The sequence below is a fragment of the Lolium rigidum genome, chromosome 7, assembly GCF_022539505.1.
Source record: "Lolium rigidum isolate FL_2022 chromosome 7, APGP_CSIRO_Lrig_0.1, whole genome shotgun sequence".
Taxonomy (NCBI): Eukaryota; Viridiplantae; Streptophyta; class Magnoliopsida; order Poales; family Poaceae; genus Lolium; species Lolium rigidum.
Window position 1 is genome coordinate 149,269,962 of NC_061514.1, and position 18,740 is coordinate 149,288,701.

The 18,740-nt window shown below is 47.2% G+C and overlaps 3 protein-coding genes across 3 annotated transcripts; 2 read left to right on the top strand and 1 right to left on the bottom strand.

The window, feature by feature from the left end:
* Positions 1 to 484: 484 nt before the first annotated feature.
* Positions 485 to 1,840, bottom strand: LOC124672142 (UPF0496 protein At3g19330-like). Its single transcript, XM_047208415.1, has one exon. The coding sequence runs from the start codon at positions 1,838 to 1,840 to the stop codon at positions 578 to 580; it is 1,263 nt and encodes a 420-aa protein (XP_047064371.1). The 3' UTR covers positions 485 to 577.
* Positions 1,841 to 2,218: 378 nt separating this feature from the next.
* On the top strand, positions 2,219 to 6,158 carry LOC124672143. Its single transcript, XM_047208416.1, has 10 exons — positions 2,219 to 2,466; positions 2,519 to 2,627; positions 2,715 to 2,839; positions 3,207 to 3,315; positions 3,381 to 3,444; positions 3,548 to 3,603; positions 4,177 to 4,284; positions 4,765 to 4,914; positions 5,542 to 5,712; positions 5,830 to 6,158. The coding sequence occupies exons 1-10, from the start codon at positions 2,219 to 2,221 to the stop codon at positions 6,058 to 6,060; spliced, it is 1,371 nt and encodes a 456-aa protein (XP_047064372.1). The 3' UTR covers positions 6,061 to 6,158.
* A 7,358-nt stretch (positions 6,159 to 13,516) lies between these two features.
* On the top strand, positions 13,517 to 14,671 carry LOC124672144 (translation initiation factor IF-2-like). Its single transcript, XM_047208417.1, has one exon. The coding sequence runs from the start codon at positions 13,517 to 13,519 to the stop codon at positions 14,669 to 14,671; it is 1,155 nt and encodes a 384-aa protein (XP_047064373.1).
* Positions 14,672 to 18,740: the final 4,069 nt, after the last annotated feature.

Genomic DNA, 18,740 nt, shown 5'->3' on the forward strand with positions numbered 1-18,740 from the left:
TTATTCTTTGAAACAGAGGTAGTAATATAAACTTGCCACCAATATCGATGTTGAACTTTATGTTTCAACATTCAGATGCAGACTGAATATCAATAAAATAATTAAAGTATTTTGTGGCAGCGGCCAATAGTCACACTCACACACAACACACAGATCCTTGTTTACCTTTCACTGGGATGTGCAAGCAACCATTCTACTTCAGTTTTGATGATGTCAAGTTTTGGCAAAATAAAATATCCCAAAGTTTTCCAGAAGCAATTGACTCGTAACACCATGATTCTCTAACAGCAGGAGTTCAACTTTATAGATTACAACACTGGTATGAGCACAATCAATTCTGAACCATATGACTGTATTATCCCAGTATAGTAATTATTTTTGAAGTACAATAGATGGGAGTGTTGAACTAAGCAATGATGAAAAAGACACCTACGAATACACTTGTGTCAAGCAGTAGACAGTGAAAGCATAAAACCGTGCTTGAAACAAGAAACTTGTGCAGACATGCTGCAGTATATTTCATTGGCGCCTTACAAAGCGGATCGCCAAATCCTTGAAAATGGGCACTGCTAGTAAATCACGACAGAGGCAGCTCAGCGTAGGGATCAGACTGGGCATTGAGGTGGTGCACAAGGAACAACCTTGCACGGTTAACGGCCGCGAAGTATAGACAGATGTGCTCCTCAAGGTCAGCAAGCTGGCGCAGCAGGCTGGGATGGTTCTTCCGGAGCTGGCGCACCACCTCCTCGATGGTGTGGTGCTGCGCTCTCCCGCGCTCGAGCCCCAGCTGGACCAAGACCTTGTCGCTCTCGACGGTGGCGTGGAGCCTGCCCACCAGCCGTTCAATGGTGTCGACGTCGTTGTTGAGCACGTAGGCGCCCCTGGCCGCCGCGTCGAGCCGGTCCATGTGCTGCTGCAGCCGCTTCATCCAAGCGGGCGCCGAGCAGCAGGAAGAGCCGCGCGACGCTGCGCAGGCAGGGGCCGCGGCCAGCAACGCGGTAATGGCGTGGGTGGCGATCACCAGGCCGGTAATGGCAGCGCCGGTTGCGCAGGCGATGAGGCAGACGCCAGACCCGCGCGTCGCGCACCGCAGTAGTGTGCGCCTTCGTCGGGCCTTGAGGAGGCGGTGGTCGAGGTGGGTTTTGAGGCCAGCGAAGCTCCGGTGCATGCTTTGGAAGTCGGATGTGGGGGGCAGGAACGGGTTGGGCATTCCGTCGAACAGGAGGAAGGCGTCGAACGCGCAGTCGCAGTGCGGCGCCGCGAGAGGGCGCGCGTGCGGGATGAGCGCGAGGACGTCCGCGATGGGCCCGTAGAGCGCCCGCGCGCGGCGCAGCGCCCGGCGGAGCGAGAGGCAGAGCAGCGACGCGTGGTGCGTGCTGCGGAGGTAGTCCGCGGCGAGGCGGGTGAGCTCGGTGTCGGGCGCGTCCCCCAGCGCGCGCGCCACCGCCGCGTCGTCCGGACGGAGCACGCCCGCGAGGGTGCTCCTGTCCTCCTCGTCCTCGTCGTCGGCGTCGTCGCCGCCGTCCACCCGCTGGCCGTCCACGGTGACGTGGATCTTGGCCCAGATCTCGTTGTAGGAGCTGGTCTGGATGGCGAGCGTGTACTCCTGGCTGAGGTTGATGGTCGGCCCCGAGACGGAGCGGCTCCGCCGCCACGCCCTTGCCATCGCCGCCGCTGCCCCGCCGTTCCTCCTCGCGCCGCTGCCGCTACTCGGAGCTGTGCTCGAGCTCGTGCTCGCATTCGCGCTGCTGGTGTTAGCGTCCGTGTTCGTGCAGGCAGCCTCCTCCTCCTCCTCCTCGCCGTCGTCTTCCTCCCGGTCCCGGCGCTCCCCCGGCCGCATCGCTGATCTACTCTCGTCAGTGTGCCGCGAGCGCAAGCAACGAGCGGGAGCGAAGTTATAAAGCGTGTGGGGGCCGGAGTAGAGTAGCCGACCGAGCCGGTAGTGTACTGGAGTAGCGTGGTGTGCGGCGTAAGCCAACGCTGACTTTCTTGTTGACCAATCCAACGGCCCGCGTCTGGTCACCTGCGAGATCGTCGGCTGTCGGCCGCCGCCGGTTACGCTACAGGCGTGCGCCGCGTGATAGCCGCGCACTCACTCTAGCGGTAGTTGAAGCGGGGACGGAACACCAAGTCCGTACAGATTACTACAGCAGCTGTGTCTGAAACTCTGTACTCTATCTGGGTGCGAGGGAGAACCGGGGAAGACGAAGCGCGAGAGATGATAAGGGTGGCGTCTCCGCGGCCTCCGGCCGCCGTGCAGCTACGGGGCTGCGGCGCCTCCTCATCCTCCACTTGCCCCTCCTTCAGGGGTTCCGGCGGTAGAGTTGCGGCGACAAATGGGAGCAGGAGGAGAAGGAGCGTTATCGCCTGCTGCTCGTCTGAGGACAAGGAGGGGGCCCGCGGCGCCGCGCCTCCGACGGCCGCACCTTCAGACGGATCCATACAGCTCTACTCCCAGATCGAGAGGTAGGCGATGGATGATACTTCCCGTCTGCTCCCCGCGCGCGCGTTCTCTCAGTCTAACCTCTTGCTGCGGCGGCGGCCGGCCGGCGTGCAGGGTGATCACGGAGGCGGCAGAGCAGTCCAGCCAGGGCTGGGATTCGTCCGGAGATTGGACCGAAATCGAGGTGCGTTTGCGCAGCTCTGGCCTCCTCAATTACGATTATCTTCTGTTAACTCCTAGTTGGATTGATCCCTGCTGCTTGTCATGGCAGGGTGCGTGGGTGTTGAGGCCCAAGTCCTCGGACCCCTCCTTTGTTGTCCATTTCATTGGTGGGATTTTCGTTGGAGCCGCGCCGCAGGTCACCTACCGCTTCTTCCTCGAGCGTCTCGCCGAAAAGTAGGTTGATCAGCAAATGTCTAATGAGCCAAATCTACTCTGTCAACCATATGCTTGCTCTGTTGAGAGAATGAACTACTGAGATGCTTAGTTGTGTTGAAGGTAGAGCGAAATTTGATCTGTAGATACTTAGTTATCATGTGGTTCGAACTTCCAAGCAACAGATGCTTTTCCATTTTAGAGGAATTCAATGACACGCCAAATATCATACTGTATAGTTACCTGATCTCATGATGTAACTCCCAACTGTTTCCTACTACTAGCCCATGATATCCTACAGAAGTAGTGTTTTGATTGATTTGCTGCTTATCTACTTTCTCTTCGTTTCCAACTTTTTTGAATGCTGATTTATCATATTCAAATTCAGGGGAGCCTTGGTGATTGCTACGCCATATGCTAGCGGTTTTGATCATTTCTACATCGCAGACGATGTTCAGTTCAAGTTTGACAGGTGCTTGAGAAACTTGGTTGAACCTGTAAGTAGTACACTCCAGCTGTTAACTCTGGTTTTGGTCCACCATACTAAGTATGCATTTTTCAGGTAAATGACCTTCCTACTTTTGGTGTCGGACACTCTTTGGGTTCTCTCATCCATCTTCTGATCGGTAAGGTTTTTGTCAGGATTGAACTTCAGTTATTTTTTTATTGTCAACGAAGTAATAAATTAATTGTATATTACTATGTGGCTTATCGTAATTGCTGTACCAGGATCAAGATATGCTGTGCAGCGAAGTGGAAACGTACTGATGGCCTTCAATAACAAGGTGTGTTTCTGCGTGTGTACTTGGTTTCTAACCAAAACCTACCCAGGGGTGTTTGTTAGGTTTTTTCCCCATGTTTGTTGGTGTATATTCCCCTTGTAATGGGTTATTTCATCTGAGTTGCATTAATAAAGCAAATACCATACTAGTATACTACCCTTTCTTTCCAATGAGATCTCAAGTTTTAGAGTGTAGGTCCATAATAACGCTCAACTTGAAACCCCACTTTTTGCAGTAGTTTGAAACTTTCCATAAGTTAAGCAGATACTCAGGTTTCATTACTTTAGTTAACAATATTGCCCTGTCTATTTTATATTCGGTAGTCATTCATCAAATGATACAAATGGTTGTGTGTATGGATCAGTGCAGAGGCCTAGGATCAACCTCCTTTTGGAAAATAAAATAAGATAAAATGGCCACTTACCTCCGGACTTTTGATGACATCTCTTTTTCATACATTATATCAGCGAATGTGGCAACATTGATCTTTATTCTCCTCTGTCTGTCATAATTTGAAGTCTTGTACTCAAAAGTACAGAAAAAGTAGCTATAATTCCTCTTATCTTTCCTTTGCAGGAGGCAAGCCTCGCAATTCCATTGTTTTCGCCTGTAATTGTTCCCATGGCACAGAGTTTTGGTCCGATACTATCCCAGTTGACATCGTCTCCGACAGTTCGTTTTGGGGTACGATGTGTTTCTCTGTTTTCTATATCAAAAAATTCAATGTTGAAGGCATTCCATGCATTGGTGCTATTTTATATCCATACATACATCGTCAATTGTTACTTGGACAACACTGGGTTGTTTCGAAGATGCACAAGTATTATCGGCTTCTTAGGTCATTATGGCTTGATTCACTTTTGGTTAGTTGTTAACTGAACAATACAATTTTACTTTGTACCCCAAACTAGTAGAATATTGAATTGTTAACTGGGTCATTATGGCTTTCCTTATTTCTTCATTTCCTTTTTTTGGTTTTGCATCTATCTTTCATTTAGCTACAGTATTGTGAAGGGTAATCTCAGTTACCGAGCTTCATTTTGCTTACATCAGAAGTTTTGTCAATTGGCAAGGAATGTTGGATAGAATACTAATCATCATGGATTATTTGAGATATTATTCTTACACCTGTAAGCTAAGATCATTATAATTATTGCACAACAGGCTGAAGCAGCTATTAAGCAACTTGAGAATCTAGGCCCTCCTGTTGTTAAGCAACTTCTACCGTTACTTCAACAACTTCCTCCACTGTATATGGACTTAGTAGATGGCCGGGAAGACTTCATTCCAAAACCAGAAGAGACCCGTCGGCTGGTATGTTCACACTCTTCTGTCATGGCATTTTGGTTGTCTGCATTACATATATGTAAACTATTGTAACAGTGAAAAGTATGAATTAGTTTCCTTCTAATATGATACCTTCTATTAACTTTAGGCTTGATAGAACTAAGTAAATTACATCACATAGGGATAAAATTTACAAATGGTTCCTAGTGTCTCCTTTATATAGCATTGGAGGCATCATTGTCAATATATGTCGAAATTATGAGCCAAAACTTCAATTATCTTAGCAAAATATGTTGTTTTGTTAGAATTGTCTGCATCACATATATGTGAACTATTCTAGTAGTGAAAAGTATAATTATGAGATCAAATTTCAAATTTCTATTATCCTAACAGTAAATATAAATGTTATTGTTTAAAAAATTGTATCTCGCACATCTAGTGCATAGAAAAGAATAAACTATCAGTTTCCAAAAAACTGTTCTAATCTTAGGATTGGTCCAATGCATAATACCCAGAAGTTTTAGATGGATTTTATTTATTTTTTGTGAAGTCTGAAATGTGAACTTTGTTTGAAAGTACCACACGTAGTTACGTATATGTGAAGTCATTATATAACTGCTATATTCTTGCTGATTCATCACTTCTTTTGGGCAGATAAAATCCTACTATGGAATTTCTCGAAACCTCCTAGTGAAGTTTAAAGATGATCAAATCGATGAAACCTCTATCCTTGCACAAGTACTAAGCTCTGAAGCTGCAATTAGCTCACTGCTTGATATGTCGATTCGGTCACTTCCTGGGGATCATGCCCTGCCATTACAACAGGTGTTTTTTCAGCAGATTCCCATGTTTAGATATCTTGGCAAAGTCATTACTTACTAGATTAAAGACTTTATAATCATGCCACTTGTTTCAGGAAAGTAATGTGTGTTCTTTCTTCAGGTACTACCTGACGTTCCACCAGGAATGGCTGATGCAGTGAACCGTGGAGGTGAACTCCTTGCAAATCTAACAGCAGGCACACCATGGGAAGCTGTTGCTAAAGAGGTAGGTACCACTTTTGGCACTGACTCTGGCATTCTGCGAACACAGGTCCCTGAGGATGTCAATGCACTTGTCGATGTAATTGTTTCATGGATAGCTTCAAATTCTGGCCCAAAGCTACTTCGTTGATGACCACCCACAATGTTTATTGGAATGTAAATACCAGTGAACAACATCAGAATGCCACTGACGAATTGTGAGTAATGGAAATTTTAGATCGCGTGTCAGGGCTACGTTTGTCCAGAGAAATCAAATACGTGGAGTTATGCAGGAGTATATTAACTGTCAAGAAAAAAAATGCAAGTCATAAATAAAATGATGCATTATGCTCAATTGCTCACACGGAGCTGGTAATTGTTAGAAAAAATTCCTGTCCACGAATATATAATTTAAATTGTAAATATGGAACTGAATACACTTTGCATGAAGTGTACTCGCTACCTTTTGTCTAATTTGTTTGGTAGCAACTGCATTATTCTTTTGTGCCCACGATATACTGGCTGAGGTGTGTGTTATCTGTGGTTCTCATTGATAGTGCGTATGATTTGTTTTGTTTCGAGCGCGCATTAAGTTTTGTTATGCTAACTGATGATTGGAAAGAAATTCTGGGTGGATCAGTATGTTACCTCATGGAGAGGAAGGCTATGTGGAGCGCTGGTTCACAAGTCACCTTACCCCACTGGCAAAGGCAAGAATGCTCACCTGAGTCCTGAATTCCCAGATCTTCTATTTTCTGTAAGTAGTACTGGTAAATGATATATTATTATAAGATCCTTAATTAATTATCGTAGAATGTTCTGTCCTGGTTGAGTGTCTATGTTCTCAATTTGAAGATGAATATAATCAGAGACTTTGTTGGCCGCGGTAAGATTTGAGTGTGCATTACTGGGAGGATTTTTGTTGCAAAATTCACATGCCCAACTAGACTGACGAAACCTATATTGTATCAGATTTGTTGATGACTCAATGTTACTTCTGTTAACCATTACTTTAATAGTTTAGTAGATCTGACATAAAAAAGTTACACCGTAGTTAATGGTCAAGTATTAGATAGCAGTTAGATTTCCATATTGGCCGCCATTTAGAAATGGAAGGGTTATTATTTTGTTTGGAAAATTCAGGTACTTCTTTAGTGGCAACAATGATGACATCTTGGCCTGTAATTGTTTTTAGCTGTGTGCACCTTCTTCTGACGAGTTGCCTATTTCAATATGAACTTGGTAAGTTTGAGTTTATGTGAACCCCAGAGACTCAAGAATATGCAAACGTAAAGTATGATTGATATATTTGAGATGAAATCCTTATTCAGTTAACAATAGATAAGGCAAGCTTATGCACAATGATTTATGGAGTGATGTTTTGGCACATGGGAGCATATGCTCCCTTTATTTTGAAATGCACCTTAGGCATATTTTAAAATGTCAAAAAAGTTGAAACAAAAAATTCGAACATACATCTTCACGTGCTAGGCACTCACAGAGTCGTTTCATGAAAAATCAATTCTCGTGTGACATGTGTAAAAAAGAAAAAATTCGGTGCTAAAAATAAGTCATTTCACAAGATAAATTTTCTCTTTTTTACATGGACCACACACATTCTCGATTTTCCAGGAAACTTGACAAACACATATATATTATCAAGATGTACAGGTAGAATTTTTTGTCAATATTTTTGACACTTTGAAATATGTCTTTTTGGTAGAGGGAGCATATGCACCCCGGAGCTGAATTGAGTTTCTGATTTATTGAGCTGCTATAATTACAATGAGACTACTTGAAGTGGTGATATCAAGTGGGTACCCTAGCTTAGGGTGGAACTAATCATAGCAAAGTATTTCTGCTTAGGCACCAATTAAAACTAGAAAAAAAATCAAAATCTTAGATGTACTTCCATTTTAAGCTACCTACTTGTAAAGGTTCATGTTGCTAATTAAGTCTATCTTCTGTGGCTAGACTCTAGAGTATAATAAGAAAATTCTGAACAATAATACTCCCTTACTCCCGAAAAAGATGTCTCTACTTGGTCTAGATTTGCATGTATCTACACACTAAAACACATCTTGGGATCGAGGAATTAAGAAAAATTAAATGGTCCAATTTATTTTTCTTACTATTATTCAGAATTTTCTTATTATTACTGTGGAGTCTAGTCACTTCATTGGCAAACAAAAAATTTGTCTTAAGAAGCCAAACATTTGAGTAAAAAACCTCCATGTTCTACACAAAGGTCACCCTGCAATGCCTAGAATATTCAAAAAAGTGAAAATGTTTATGCCTGGTTTTTGTTTACTCTCCAAAACAAGGTTGCTTGTTTCGAGATGTATTGGTTCAATGCTTTTGTGCTATTTGTGTCGAACACTTTTTTAACCTTGGTACTCCTATTTTGGCCTCCCCAGTTCGTCCCTTTGTACCAAGATTCTTGCTACTTGAATTATGAAGATAGGATATTTTTTCTTCTGTTAGATGAAACCAAATATGTTTATTCGGTTATTTCATTGGCTATGAGTTAAAATATACTTGTGATACTTCCTTCTTACCGTGAAGGAGAAACTATTGGTTGAACTGGCTTTAACTCAACATTTCTCTTGCTCAAACATGAGTGTAAGTAGTACTGGTAAACGATATATAATTATTAGATCCTTAATTAACTGTCATAGAATGTTCTGTCCTGGTTGAGTGTCTGTGTTCTCAATTTGAAGATGAAAAATCAGAGACTTTGTTGCCCGCAGTAAGATTTGAGTGTGCATTACCGGGAGAAATTTTGTTACAAGATTTGCACATGCCCAACTAGACTGACGAAACCTGTATTGTATCAGATTTGTTCATGACTCGATGTTACTTCTGATAACCATTACTTTAGTAGTTTAGTACATCTGACATAAAAAGTGACACCGTAGTTAATGGTCAAGTGTTAGATAGCAGTTAGATTTCCAAATTGACCACCATTTAGTAATGGAGGGTTACTATTTTGTTTGGAAAATTCAGGTACTTCTTTAGTGACAACAACGATGACATCTTAGCCTGTAATTTTTTGTATAGATGTGCCCACCTTCTTCTGAAGAGTTGCGTATTTCAATATGAGCTTGGTAAGCTTGAGTTTATGTGAACCCCCGAGGCTCAACCATATGCGAACGTAAAATATGATTGATATATTTCAGATGCAATCCTTATTTAATTAACAATAGATAAAGCAAAGCTTGTGCATTGTAAAACAACGATCCATGTGTTGGGATCTTAGTTTGCTTGTTCTTTTTTCTCTCTCCTTGCTTTGGTTTTATTTTGTTTCTGTTGGGTTTTATATCTAGCCTAACCAAGTTGGCTGGGAAAAAGGTATTGATGTTGTTGCTGTAAGGCAAGCTTGTGCATTGTAAAACAAATTTATAGAGCTGCTATAATTACAATGAGAGTACTTGAAGTGGTGATATCAAGTAGGTACCCTAACTTAGGGCGGAATTAATCATAGCAAAGTCTTTCTGCTTAGGCACCAAGTAAAACTAGAAAAAAGAATCAAAATCTTAGATGTACTTCCATTTTAAGCTACCTACTTGTAAAGGTTCATGTTGCTGATTAAGTCTATCTTCTGTGGCTAGACTCTATACTGTAATATGAAAATTCTGAACAATAATAATACTCCCTTCCTCCCGAAAAAGATGTCTCAACTTGGTCTAGATTTGCATGTATCTACACACTAAAACACATCTACATGCATATTTAGACAAAGTTGAGACATCGTTTTTGGGACCGAGGGAGTAAGAAAAATTAAATGGTCCAATTTATGTTTTCTTACTATTATTAAGAATTTTCTTACTATTACTCTAGAGTTTAGTCACTTAATTGGGAAACAAAGAATTTGTCTTGAGAAGCCAAACATTTGAGTCAAAAACCTCAAACTCGTTACCATGTTCCACAGAAAGGTCACCCTGAAATGCCTAGAATATATTCACAAAAGTGAAAATGTTTATATGATTTACCTGGTTTTTGTTTACGCTATTTCCAAAACAAGGGTGCTTGTTTCGAGCAATACCGGTTCAATGTTTTTGTGCTAGTACTTGTGTTGAACACTTCTGCAACCTTGATACTCGTGTTTTGGACTCCCCAGTTGGTCCCTTTGTACCAAGACTCTTACTACTTGAAGTATGAAGATACAGTATTTCTCCTGTCAGATGAAACCAAATATGTTTATTCAGTTATTTCATTGGCTATTTGGTTAAAACTTAAAATATACTTGCGATATTTCCTTCTTACCGTGAAGGAGAAACTATTGGTTGAACTGGCTTTTAACTCAACATTTCCCACTGCACAAACATGAGCAAGTGGGTAGCCATATTTTCTCCTGTGGGGAAGGGATTTTATTGCTGGATAACCATGTCAGGCCAGACCACCAAATTGAATTGGATTCAACTTGGCGACCTGCCATCCCTGTGTGCTTACTTTTTATGCCGGTGTCACCTGGAACGGGGCCAGGCATGCAAAGACCTCTGCCAAGATCCAACACAAAGCTCGCAGGGGCTGCCTGCCTGCTGCACTGGGAAGGGTGAACGGGACAGTCCCCAGTGTGCGTGCGGGCGTGCAAGCCGAGAGAGAGCATAATGGCTGCCGGCACGTACGCAAGTGCCTCGGTGGCAGCAGATACAGTGGAGGTAGAGAACGGTGGCTGAGTGGGAACGACGAGTCCATCACCCGATGTACATGGAGCCATGGGCCGCTTCAGATCTCGGCACATATACTAGTCGCCCCGTACTCCGCGTGTAGCATCGTCGTCCGTAGAAAATGCAGGTGACGTTACACAAGGTACAGATAGAGACAGATGCAATGGAGCGTGGACGCCGTGCGGGGAACCATGTGCGCGCGACGTCCTCCGGGTCCGTGGCGTTGCAAGGAAACTTGCAACCAGCATGTTGCCCGGAAATTACTCGGTCATCAATGATCCATGGCCATGGATCCCCATCTGGTTATATATTCAGCTAGACAAGAAATATATACTGAGATGAACATGTTACGACCTGCGAGTAGGTACCACAAGCATCGGCCACCCTGGAACGGCTAGCCAGCCAAGAGATCGACGAATGAAACTCGATCTCAAGATTCTTCAGGAGCATACTATGTTTGACCGAGGATGCATGGACGTTTTGGAAATCTTCCAGATCAGAGGAAGCCACTCTGTCACCTCGTGGGATCGTGGCATCCTACGGTACTTGCTACTACTATGTAGAATCGAGATTTCTATGTGCGCGGCGAAAATCAAGCCAGCCTAAATTACCTAGCAATTAGCTCAAGCCTGCACATGCAACGGCTGCTACGTGACCCCCAGCTGTGGAGTTGAAAGGATACACACCTCGTGCCCTCATCTTCGCAAACAGCATGGGACGGCGGGACGCCATGTCTGTCCTGGATAGATCTACGGTGGTAGCTAGCGAAACCTCTCTATCGTCTCCGGTGAATTGGTCCAGCCATTGCACTAGAAATCCTACACTTCATTTTTATTGCCCAAGAGTATCGGTTTAGGTCCGGACGCGGATACCAAAATAATTAATTTTCAGCGCGTGTCCGTTTGGTTTGGGGTCTGCCTAGCAATCCGACGCATTTTGACACCGACCAGCACAGCGGGGTTGCCGGCGTTGTCGAACAAGTCATTGTTGCGGTCCCTGTCTTTGTACTCCTCGTCGTCTCCTAGGCCGACGCCTAACTCTCGGTTGAAGAAACCTAAGTCACCAAGGTACCCTGCTTGGCTGCGCGGGTCAAACTCCCACGACCCAAAGGAGTGTCCATTGTACAAATCGACAGCGAAGGCTGGATCGTCGCGTAGATCAGACGAGAGGATGAATCGGCGGTAGTGGATCTCGTCACGCAGATCTGACAAGAATCACAAGAGGATGAATCAGCGGTAGTGGATCTCGTCACGTGCGATGCGCCCCTTGCGTGGCACCAGAGGCACCGGCACCCGCCGCGAGTTGAGGAGGCAGCCAGTCAACAGGTTAATGTTCGCCCAAGGCACCGACCGCCCCTCGTCGTGCAACCACCACGCGTGGTCCACAGGGACGTAGCAGCGGTCCCGCTCCTTCTTCCCACCACAAGATGAGGCGGCCTCGTGGTTGTGCTTCGTCTTTCGGAAGTGTCATCCTTTGCCCATGGAGCTGTCGTGCTCGGAGGAAGTGGTCGTCAGCGACGGCTATGGCAATGGTGTGGCGAGAAGTGGACGCGGCGTAGAAAATCCCTCAGCGACACTGCCGCCAATGCTAGCTCGCAGAAACTAAAGCGAGCGGGTCACTGCCAAGCGTTTTCAAGGGAGAAGGGTGCGTACACACGTGCGGACCGCGCTATGTCTGTGTCCACGCATTTGCGACCCAAATGAAGGCCGCAGGTGGGCCACCGCGAAAAAAAATAGTTGTTATGCGTCGATCCGCACGGTAAAATATTAGCCGTGTTCGTTTTGATAATTCATTTGCGTCGGACCGCTAACTAGGGATGCACTAGCACACCCCGTGCCCTGATTTTCGCGAACAGCATGGGACGCCATGTTTGTCCTAGATAGATCTACGGTGGTAGCTAGCGAAACCTATCTATCTCAGGTGACCGGGTCCAGCTGTTGCGCTAGCAAACGGAAGTATGCAGATACAATCACTGTTGGTTAAAAGACCCAAGGCCGGGCATCGAGCTGTGGTACTAGCTAGTTGCTGCAAACAAGAAACACCAATGAAGAATTTGCCATGGAGTGCATCATGGTTTTTTATCCACTGGTTAAAGGGGGACAAATATACACGACACGTGCAAACGCGCAGTCGTGCATCATGTCATCCCGGTAACGGTAATAAAATCACCGTAACTTTGACTGGACACTCTGCATCAGATGGTTGTTACCGAGAGAGAGAGAGCATCAAGGTGGGATGGGGGCGCCCGTGTGTGTGCCTGGATTTTCTTTTGCGGAAAACTCAGGAAACATGCAGATACTATCACTGTCAGTTAAAACACCCCAAAGGCATCGACCACCGACGACGGTGGTAGCTAGCTGTTGCGAACAAGAGACACGCACGCGACAAGAATGAACAATGGCCATGGAGCAGGGACGATGCAGTACAGTAGAGAGTATTGTATTCGTGCATCACGAATTTTCATCCAGTGGCCACGGGACAAGTGTGCACGACACGTGCAATCGCGCAGCCGTGCACCATCTCATCATGGTAATAAACTTACCGTAATTTTGACTGGACACTCTGCGTGAGATGGCTGTTACCGAGAAGAGAGCATCAAGGTGGATGAGACCTGGAGGTGGAGGTTGAGGCGTGGAGCCACGCGCGCGGTCGGGTGCACGTGCCCCGCCTGACCGCGCCTTGTCACCCGCACGAGCTGGACAAAAACAAACAGGCGCCAGTGGCGCTAAAATAAGCCCAGCGCCGCACCACGCCGCCCCTCCCTGCCACACTGCTCCTCTCCTCTGCAACCGCATCCGCCTGCGCGCCCGTGCCCTCCATTCACCAAGCTCCACCTTCCCCATAGCACCAGCCGCGGCAGATCGAGATCAGCACAGTAGCTGACATCTTTCGCTTGCTCCTATCCAAGCTCCAGCTGAGCACGCAAAGATCACGAGCATGGAGGAGAAGGCGGCGGAGACGGTGCCGGCCCCGGCGGTTGCGGTTGCCGCGGCGGGGGATCTGGACGTGACGTACTGCAGCGAGCACCCCTACCCGCCCGGCGCGGCGGCGGCGGCCGGGATGGCCGTGGGCAGCGGCATCTGCGCCTTCTGCCTGCAGGAGAAGCTCGGCATGCTCGTCTCCTCCTCCAAGTCCAGCCCCTTCCACCCGCCGCCAGCCTCCGTCACCCCGACCACCCCTCCCTCCACCAACATGCCCGCCTCCGACCCGCCCCACCCTCCCGCCGCCGCGGTCCCGCCGCAGAAGGCCAAGTCCTCCTCCTCGTCCGCCGCCACGGTGGCGAGCGGGCTCCGGAGGAGCAAGTCCGTGGCGCCGCGGCCGGACGAGCCGCCGCTGTCCGCCGCCGGGGTCGCCAACGACAGCCCCCGCAAGAAGAGCTTCTGGTCCTTCCTCTACCCCTCCTCCGGCGCCCACCGCAGCGCGTCCTCCTCCTCCTCGTCTCTGCCCGGGGCCGACGGCCCCGCGTCGGCCAGGAGGAAGTCGGTGTCGGTGGCGTCGTCCGCGGCGTCCGCGTCGATGGGGCGCAGGCTGGAGGCCATCGAGGAGCCCGAGAGCCCCGGCCGCCGCAGCGAGGGCTCCTCCTCCTCCTCCTTCGGCCGCAAGGTGGCGCGCTCCCGCTCCGTCGGCTGCGGCAGCCGCAGCTTCTCGGGAGACTTCCTCGAGCGCCTCTCCACCGGCTTCGGCGACTGCGCGCTCCGCCGCGTCGAGTCCCACCGCGAGCCCAAGCCCAAGGGCGCCGCGCCCGGCCACCTGGGTGACGGCGGCGACGACGACTACGAGCAGCACAAGATCAAGTGCGCCGGCTTCTTCGGCGGGCTCGGCGCCGCGCCCCCGCCCTCCTCCTCGTACTGGCTCTCCGCGCCCGGCAACGCTGGGAACGGCGCTGGCGCCGGCACAGGCGGCGGCAGCGGGAAGGCGCCTGGCGCGCGGAGCCACCGGAGCTGGGCGTGGGCGCTGGCGAGCCCCATGCGGGCGCTCAGGCCGACCAGCTCCACGTCCAGCAAGTCCATCATGTCCGCGCACCACAACCGCGCCGCCGGCGGCGCCAACAACATGCCGACGGTGGGTGGATCAGCGGTGGCGACGAGCTAGCTCCATCTTCCGGCTGCGATCATCAATGGCCAGCTACTGGATCGTCCCTCTTCTGCTTCAAGAACGTATACTGCTACTACTTCTGCTGCTACGAAAATTACTCTGTTCTCCGTTCAATCGAACAATGGAATGTGCCGTAGATCAAGCTCTAGCTTGGTTTTCATTTGTAATTCTCTCCTGTTTCAGTGGAAATAGAAATGTTTCAAATTCATGTGTTGGAGACGGGACATATCACATATGCATTGGGTTTTGTAATGGTCAAATTTGGGATTTGTAGATCTGTTCAACATGCAAGTTGTATTCATGGCTGCGGATCGATTCATGCGATCGTAGTACTCTAAAATTTTCGACACAATAGCTCCGAGCTCACGTTGGTGCACGTGATTGCCAGAAATACCGCACACGACATTTTACCGTAGTAACTATAACCTGCGGAATAGTAAACCGTGAATCATTCATTCAGCTCGATGACGTCAGTAGCAGCGGAACGTACAGTTTGACTCGAAACCAGCCTGACGAGTGACCACCGTCGGCGTCGTGCTGTGCTCTCTGCCGCCTGTCTGCTGCGGTGCTCCTGCAGCCGTTGGTGATTTCTTTCTTTTTTTTACGAAAATTCCGCCGAGCTATTAATAATCATTAATAATACAAATAGATCCAAAAGTAATAAAAATTACAAGTAGGTCTTGGGACCACCTAGCGATGACTACAGACACTGACGCGAGGCGAAGGCGTGCCGCCGTCCTCGCCCCTCCATCACTGGAGCCAAGCAAAGCTTATCGTAATAGAGCTTGTTGTAGTAGACAAACGAGAAGTCATCGTGCTAAGACCCTAAAGGACCAACACACCAGAGCAGCAATCGTCGCCAAAGATGACGACCATAGATCGGAAGAGACTAACCTGAAACCACACAAAACGAACACGAAAACCGACCGGATCCCATGAGATCCGCCGGACACACGACTCCACGCGCCCTCCGTCGATGCAAGACACACCGCCATAGCGAGGATAGGGGGGAGGACCTTATTCTGACATCAAGATGTAGTCGCCGCCTCACCATCCCGAAGAAGACGCTGAAAACAACCTAACAAAGAACGAAAAACCCTCTGTCGGCGAGAGGCCGTGGTCCGCTACACCTCCAAGGCCCGAAGGCCACCGGAGGCGAAGCAGACCAGCAGCGTCGCCGACGATGGAACGAAACCCTAGATGGGTTTTCCTTGCCGCCTTCATATCGCCTCCTCTGAATCTTGTACGTACCGGTTTGGTGATTTCAATGACGTTACTGGATCACCCATGTTCTGAAGCATACTCCGTATGTTGGGAAAATTTGAAACGGAGACCGAGCTACTTATACTTCCTCCGTCTACAAATGTAAGACGTTCAGCGAGTTGTTCCGATCGGGTGAAAAAACAATGAAAAGACATCTATATCTCTATCTAAAATTTGACCTCGATCCCAATTTTCCCATCGTCCCCCACGGACTCCACCCTCCAGCGGCCAGCTCTTCATCTCCACCGGAATCGATCCTCCCCGGCCATTGATACGTCACAAACGTATCTATAATTTCTTATGTTCCATGCTACTTTTATGATGATACTCACATGTTTTATACACATTATATGTCATATTTATGCATTTTCCGGCACTAACCTATTGACGAGATGCCGAAGAGCCGCTTCGTTGTTTTCTGCTGTTTTTGGTTTCAGAAATCCTAGTAAGGAAATATTCTCGGAATTGGACGAAATCAACGCACAGGGTCCTATTTTTGCACGAAGCTTCCAGAAGACCGGAGAGGAAACGTAGTGGGGCCACGGGGCGAAGACACAACAAGGCGGCGCGGCCTGGGCCCTGGCCGCGCCAGCCTGTTGTGTGGGGCCCCCGTGACGCCCCTTGACCTGCCCTTCCGCCTACTTAAAGCCTTCGTCGTGAAACCCCCAGTACCGAGAGCCACGATACGGAAAACCTTCCAGAGACGCCGCCGCCGCCAATCCCATCTCGAGGGATTCACGAGATCGCCTCCGCACCCCGCCGGAGAGGGGAATCATCTCCCGGAGGTCTCTTCATCGCCATGATCGCCTCCGGATCGATGTGTGAGTAGTTCACCCTCGGACTATGGGTCCATAGCAGTAGCTAGATGGTTGTCTTCTCCTCATTGTGCTATCATGTTAGATCTTGTGAGCTGCCTATCATGATCAAGATCATCTATTTGTAATCCTTCATGTTGTGTTTGTTGGGATCCGATGAATATTGAATACTATGTCAAGTTGATTATCAATCTATCATATATGTTATTTATGTTCTTGCATGCTCTCCGTTGCTAGTAGAGGCTCCGGCCAAGTTGATACTTGTGACTCCAAGAGGGAGTATTTATGCTCGATAGTGGGTTCATGCCTCCATTAAATCTGGGACAAGTGACGTAAAGTTCTAAGGTTGTGGATGTGCTATTGCCACTAGGGATAAAACATCGATGCTTTGTCTAAGGATATTTGTGTTGATTACATTACGCACCATACTTAATGCAATTGTCCGTTGTTTACAACTTAATACCGGAGGGGGTTCGGAAGATAACCTCGAAGGTGGACTTTTTAGGCATAGATGCATGCTGGATAGCGGTCTATGTACTTTGTCGTAATGCCCCGATTAAATCTCATAGTACTCATCATGATATATGTATGTGCATTGTTATGCCTTCTTTATTTTTCAATTGCCCAACTCGTAATTTGTTCACCCAACATCTCGCTTATCTTATGGGAGAGACACCACTAGTGAACTGTGGACCCCGGTCCTATTCTTTACATCCGAAATACGATATGCCGCAATTGTTCTTTACCTGTTCTTCGCAAACAACCATCATCATCCACACTATACATCTAATCCTTTGTTTACAAGCAAGCTCGGTGAGATTGACAACCTCACCGTTACGTTGGGGCAAAGTTCCGTGATTGTGTTGTGCGGGTTCCACGTTGGCGCCGAATCCCCGGTGTTGCGCCGCACTACACTCCTCCGCCATCAACCTTCAACGTGCTTCTTGGCTCCTCCCGGTTCGATAAACCTTGGTTTCTTTTCGAGGGAAAACTTGCTATCGTACGCATCACACCTTCCTCTTGGGGTTCCCAACGGATGTGTCGACCGCACGCATCAAGCTCTTTTTCCGGCGCCGTTTCCGGGAGATCAAGACACGCTGCAAGGGGAGTCTTCCACATCCAATCTCTTTACTTTGTTTTTGTCTTGCTTTACTTTACTTTATTTACTGCTTTGTTTGCTTCTTATATCAAAAACACAAAAAAATTAGTTGCTAGCTTTACTTTATTTACCGTCTTGTTCTCCATATTAAAAACACAAAAAATTAGTTACTTGCATTTACTTTATTTACCTTTAGTTTATTTCATCATGTTTCCTCCTAAGTTCACTCTGAAAGACATACCGGTAGGACGAGGGTCTATAATTGGAAGAGATAATATAGAAGAATTTTTCACTCATGTTAGTACCGTTGAAGATTTTGAAGATAGACACTTGGTAGAACTTGCTCCTACTTATGAAATTGCTCGTTGCTTCTTTAGTTCGCATGTTGGAAACTAAATTTGTTAATCTCAATCCTATAATCCAACACATGTTTCTTACACTCGGTGATATGGAAGAGGGAGAAAAGAAAGATTTTGTTTTAGAAACTCTTCTTAAAGAATTTGGTGGTGTAGCAAGAGAGGCTAGAAAGGTCTTTATTAAATATAAGATGCTTGGCTCTTATACCAACTTTTCTAGTATCCTTGAAAAGATGAACATGGAGAGAGTAAGGTACACTAATAATATTAATGATGGTGGGGAGATTAAGACAACAATACCTTGTAAGCTCCTAGGAATGAATGACGCTCTAAAGAATAACTACGGTTGGCTTGTTCCCGAAAATTTGTTTGACGAGGATAGCAAACCAAAGAATAATGAAAAGGGAGCCTCTGAAACTCACATAGATAAGATAAAATGCATAGTTGAGAAAACTCCCAACACCTATGTTGATGCTTCACCTCTCGACAATACTTGATTCACACTTTCTGCGCCTAGCCGAAAGGCGTTAAAG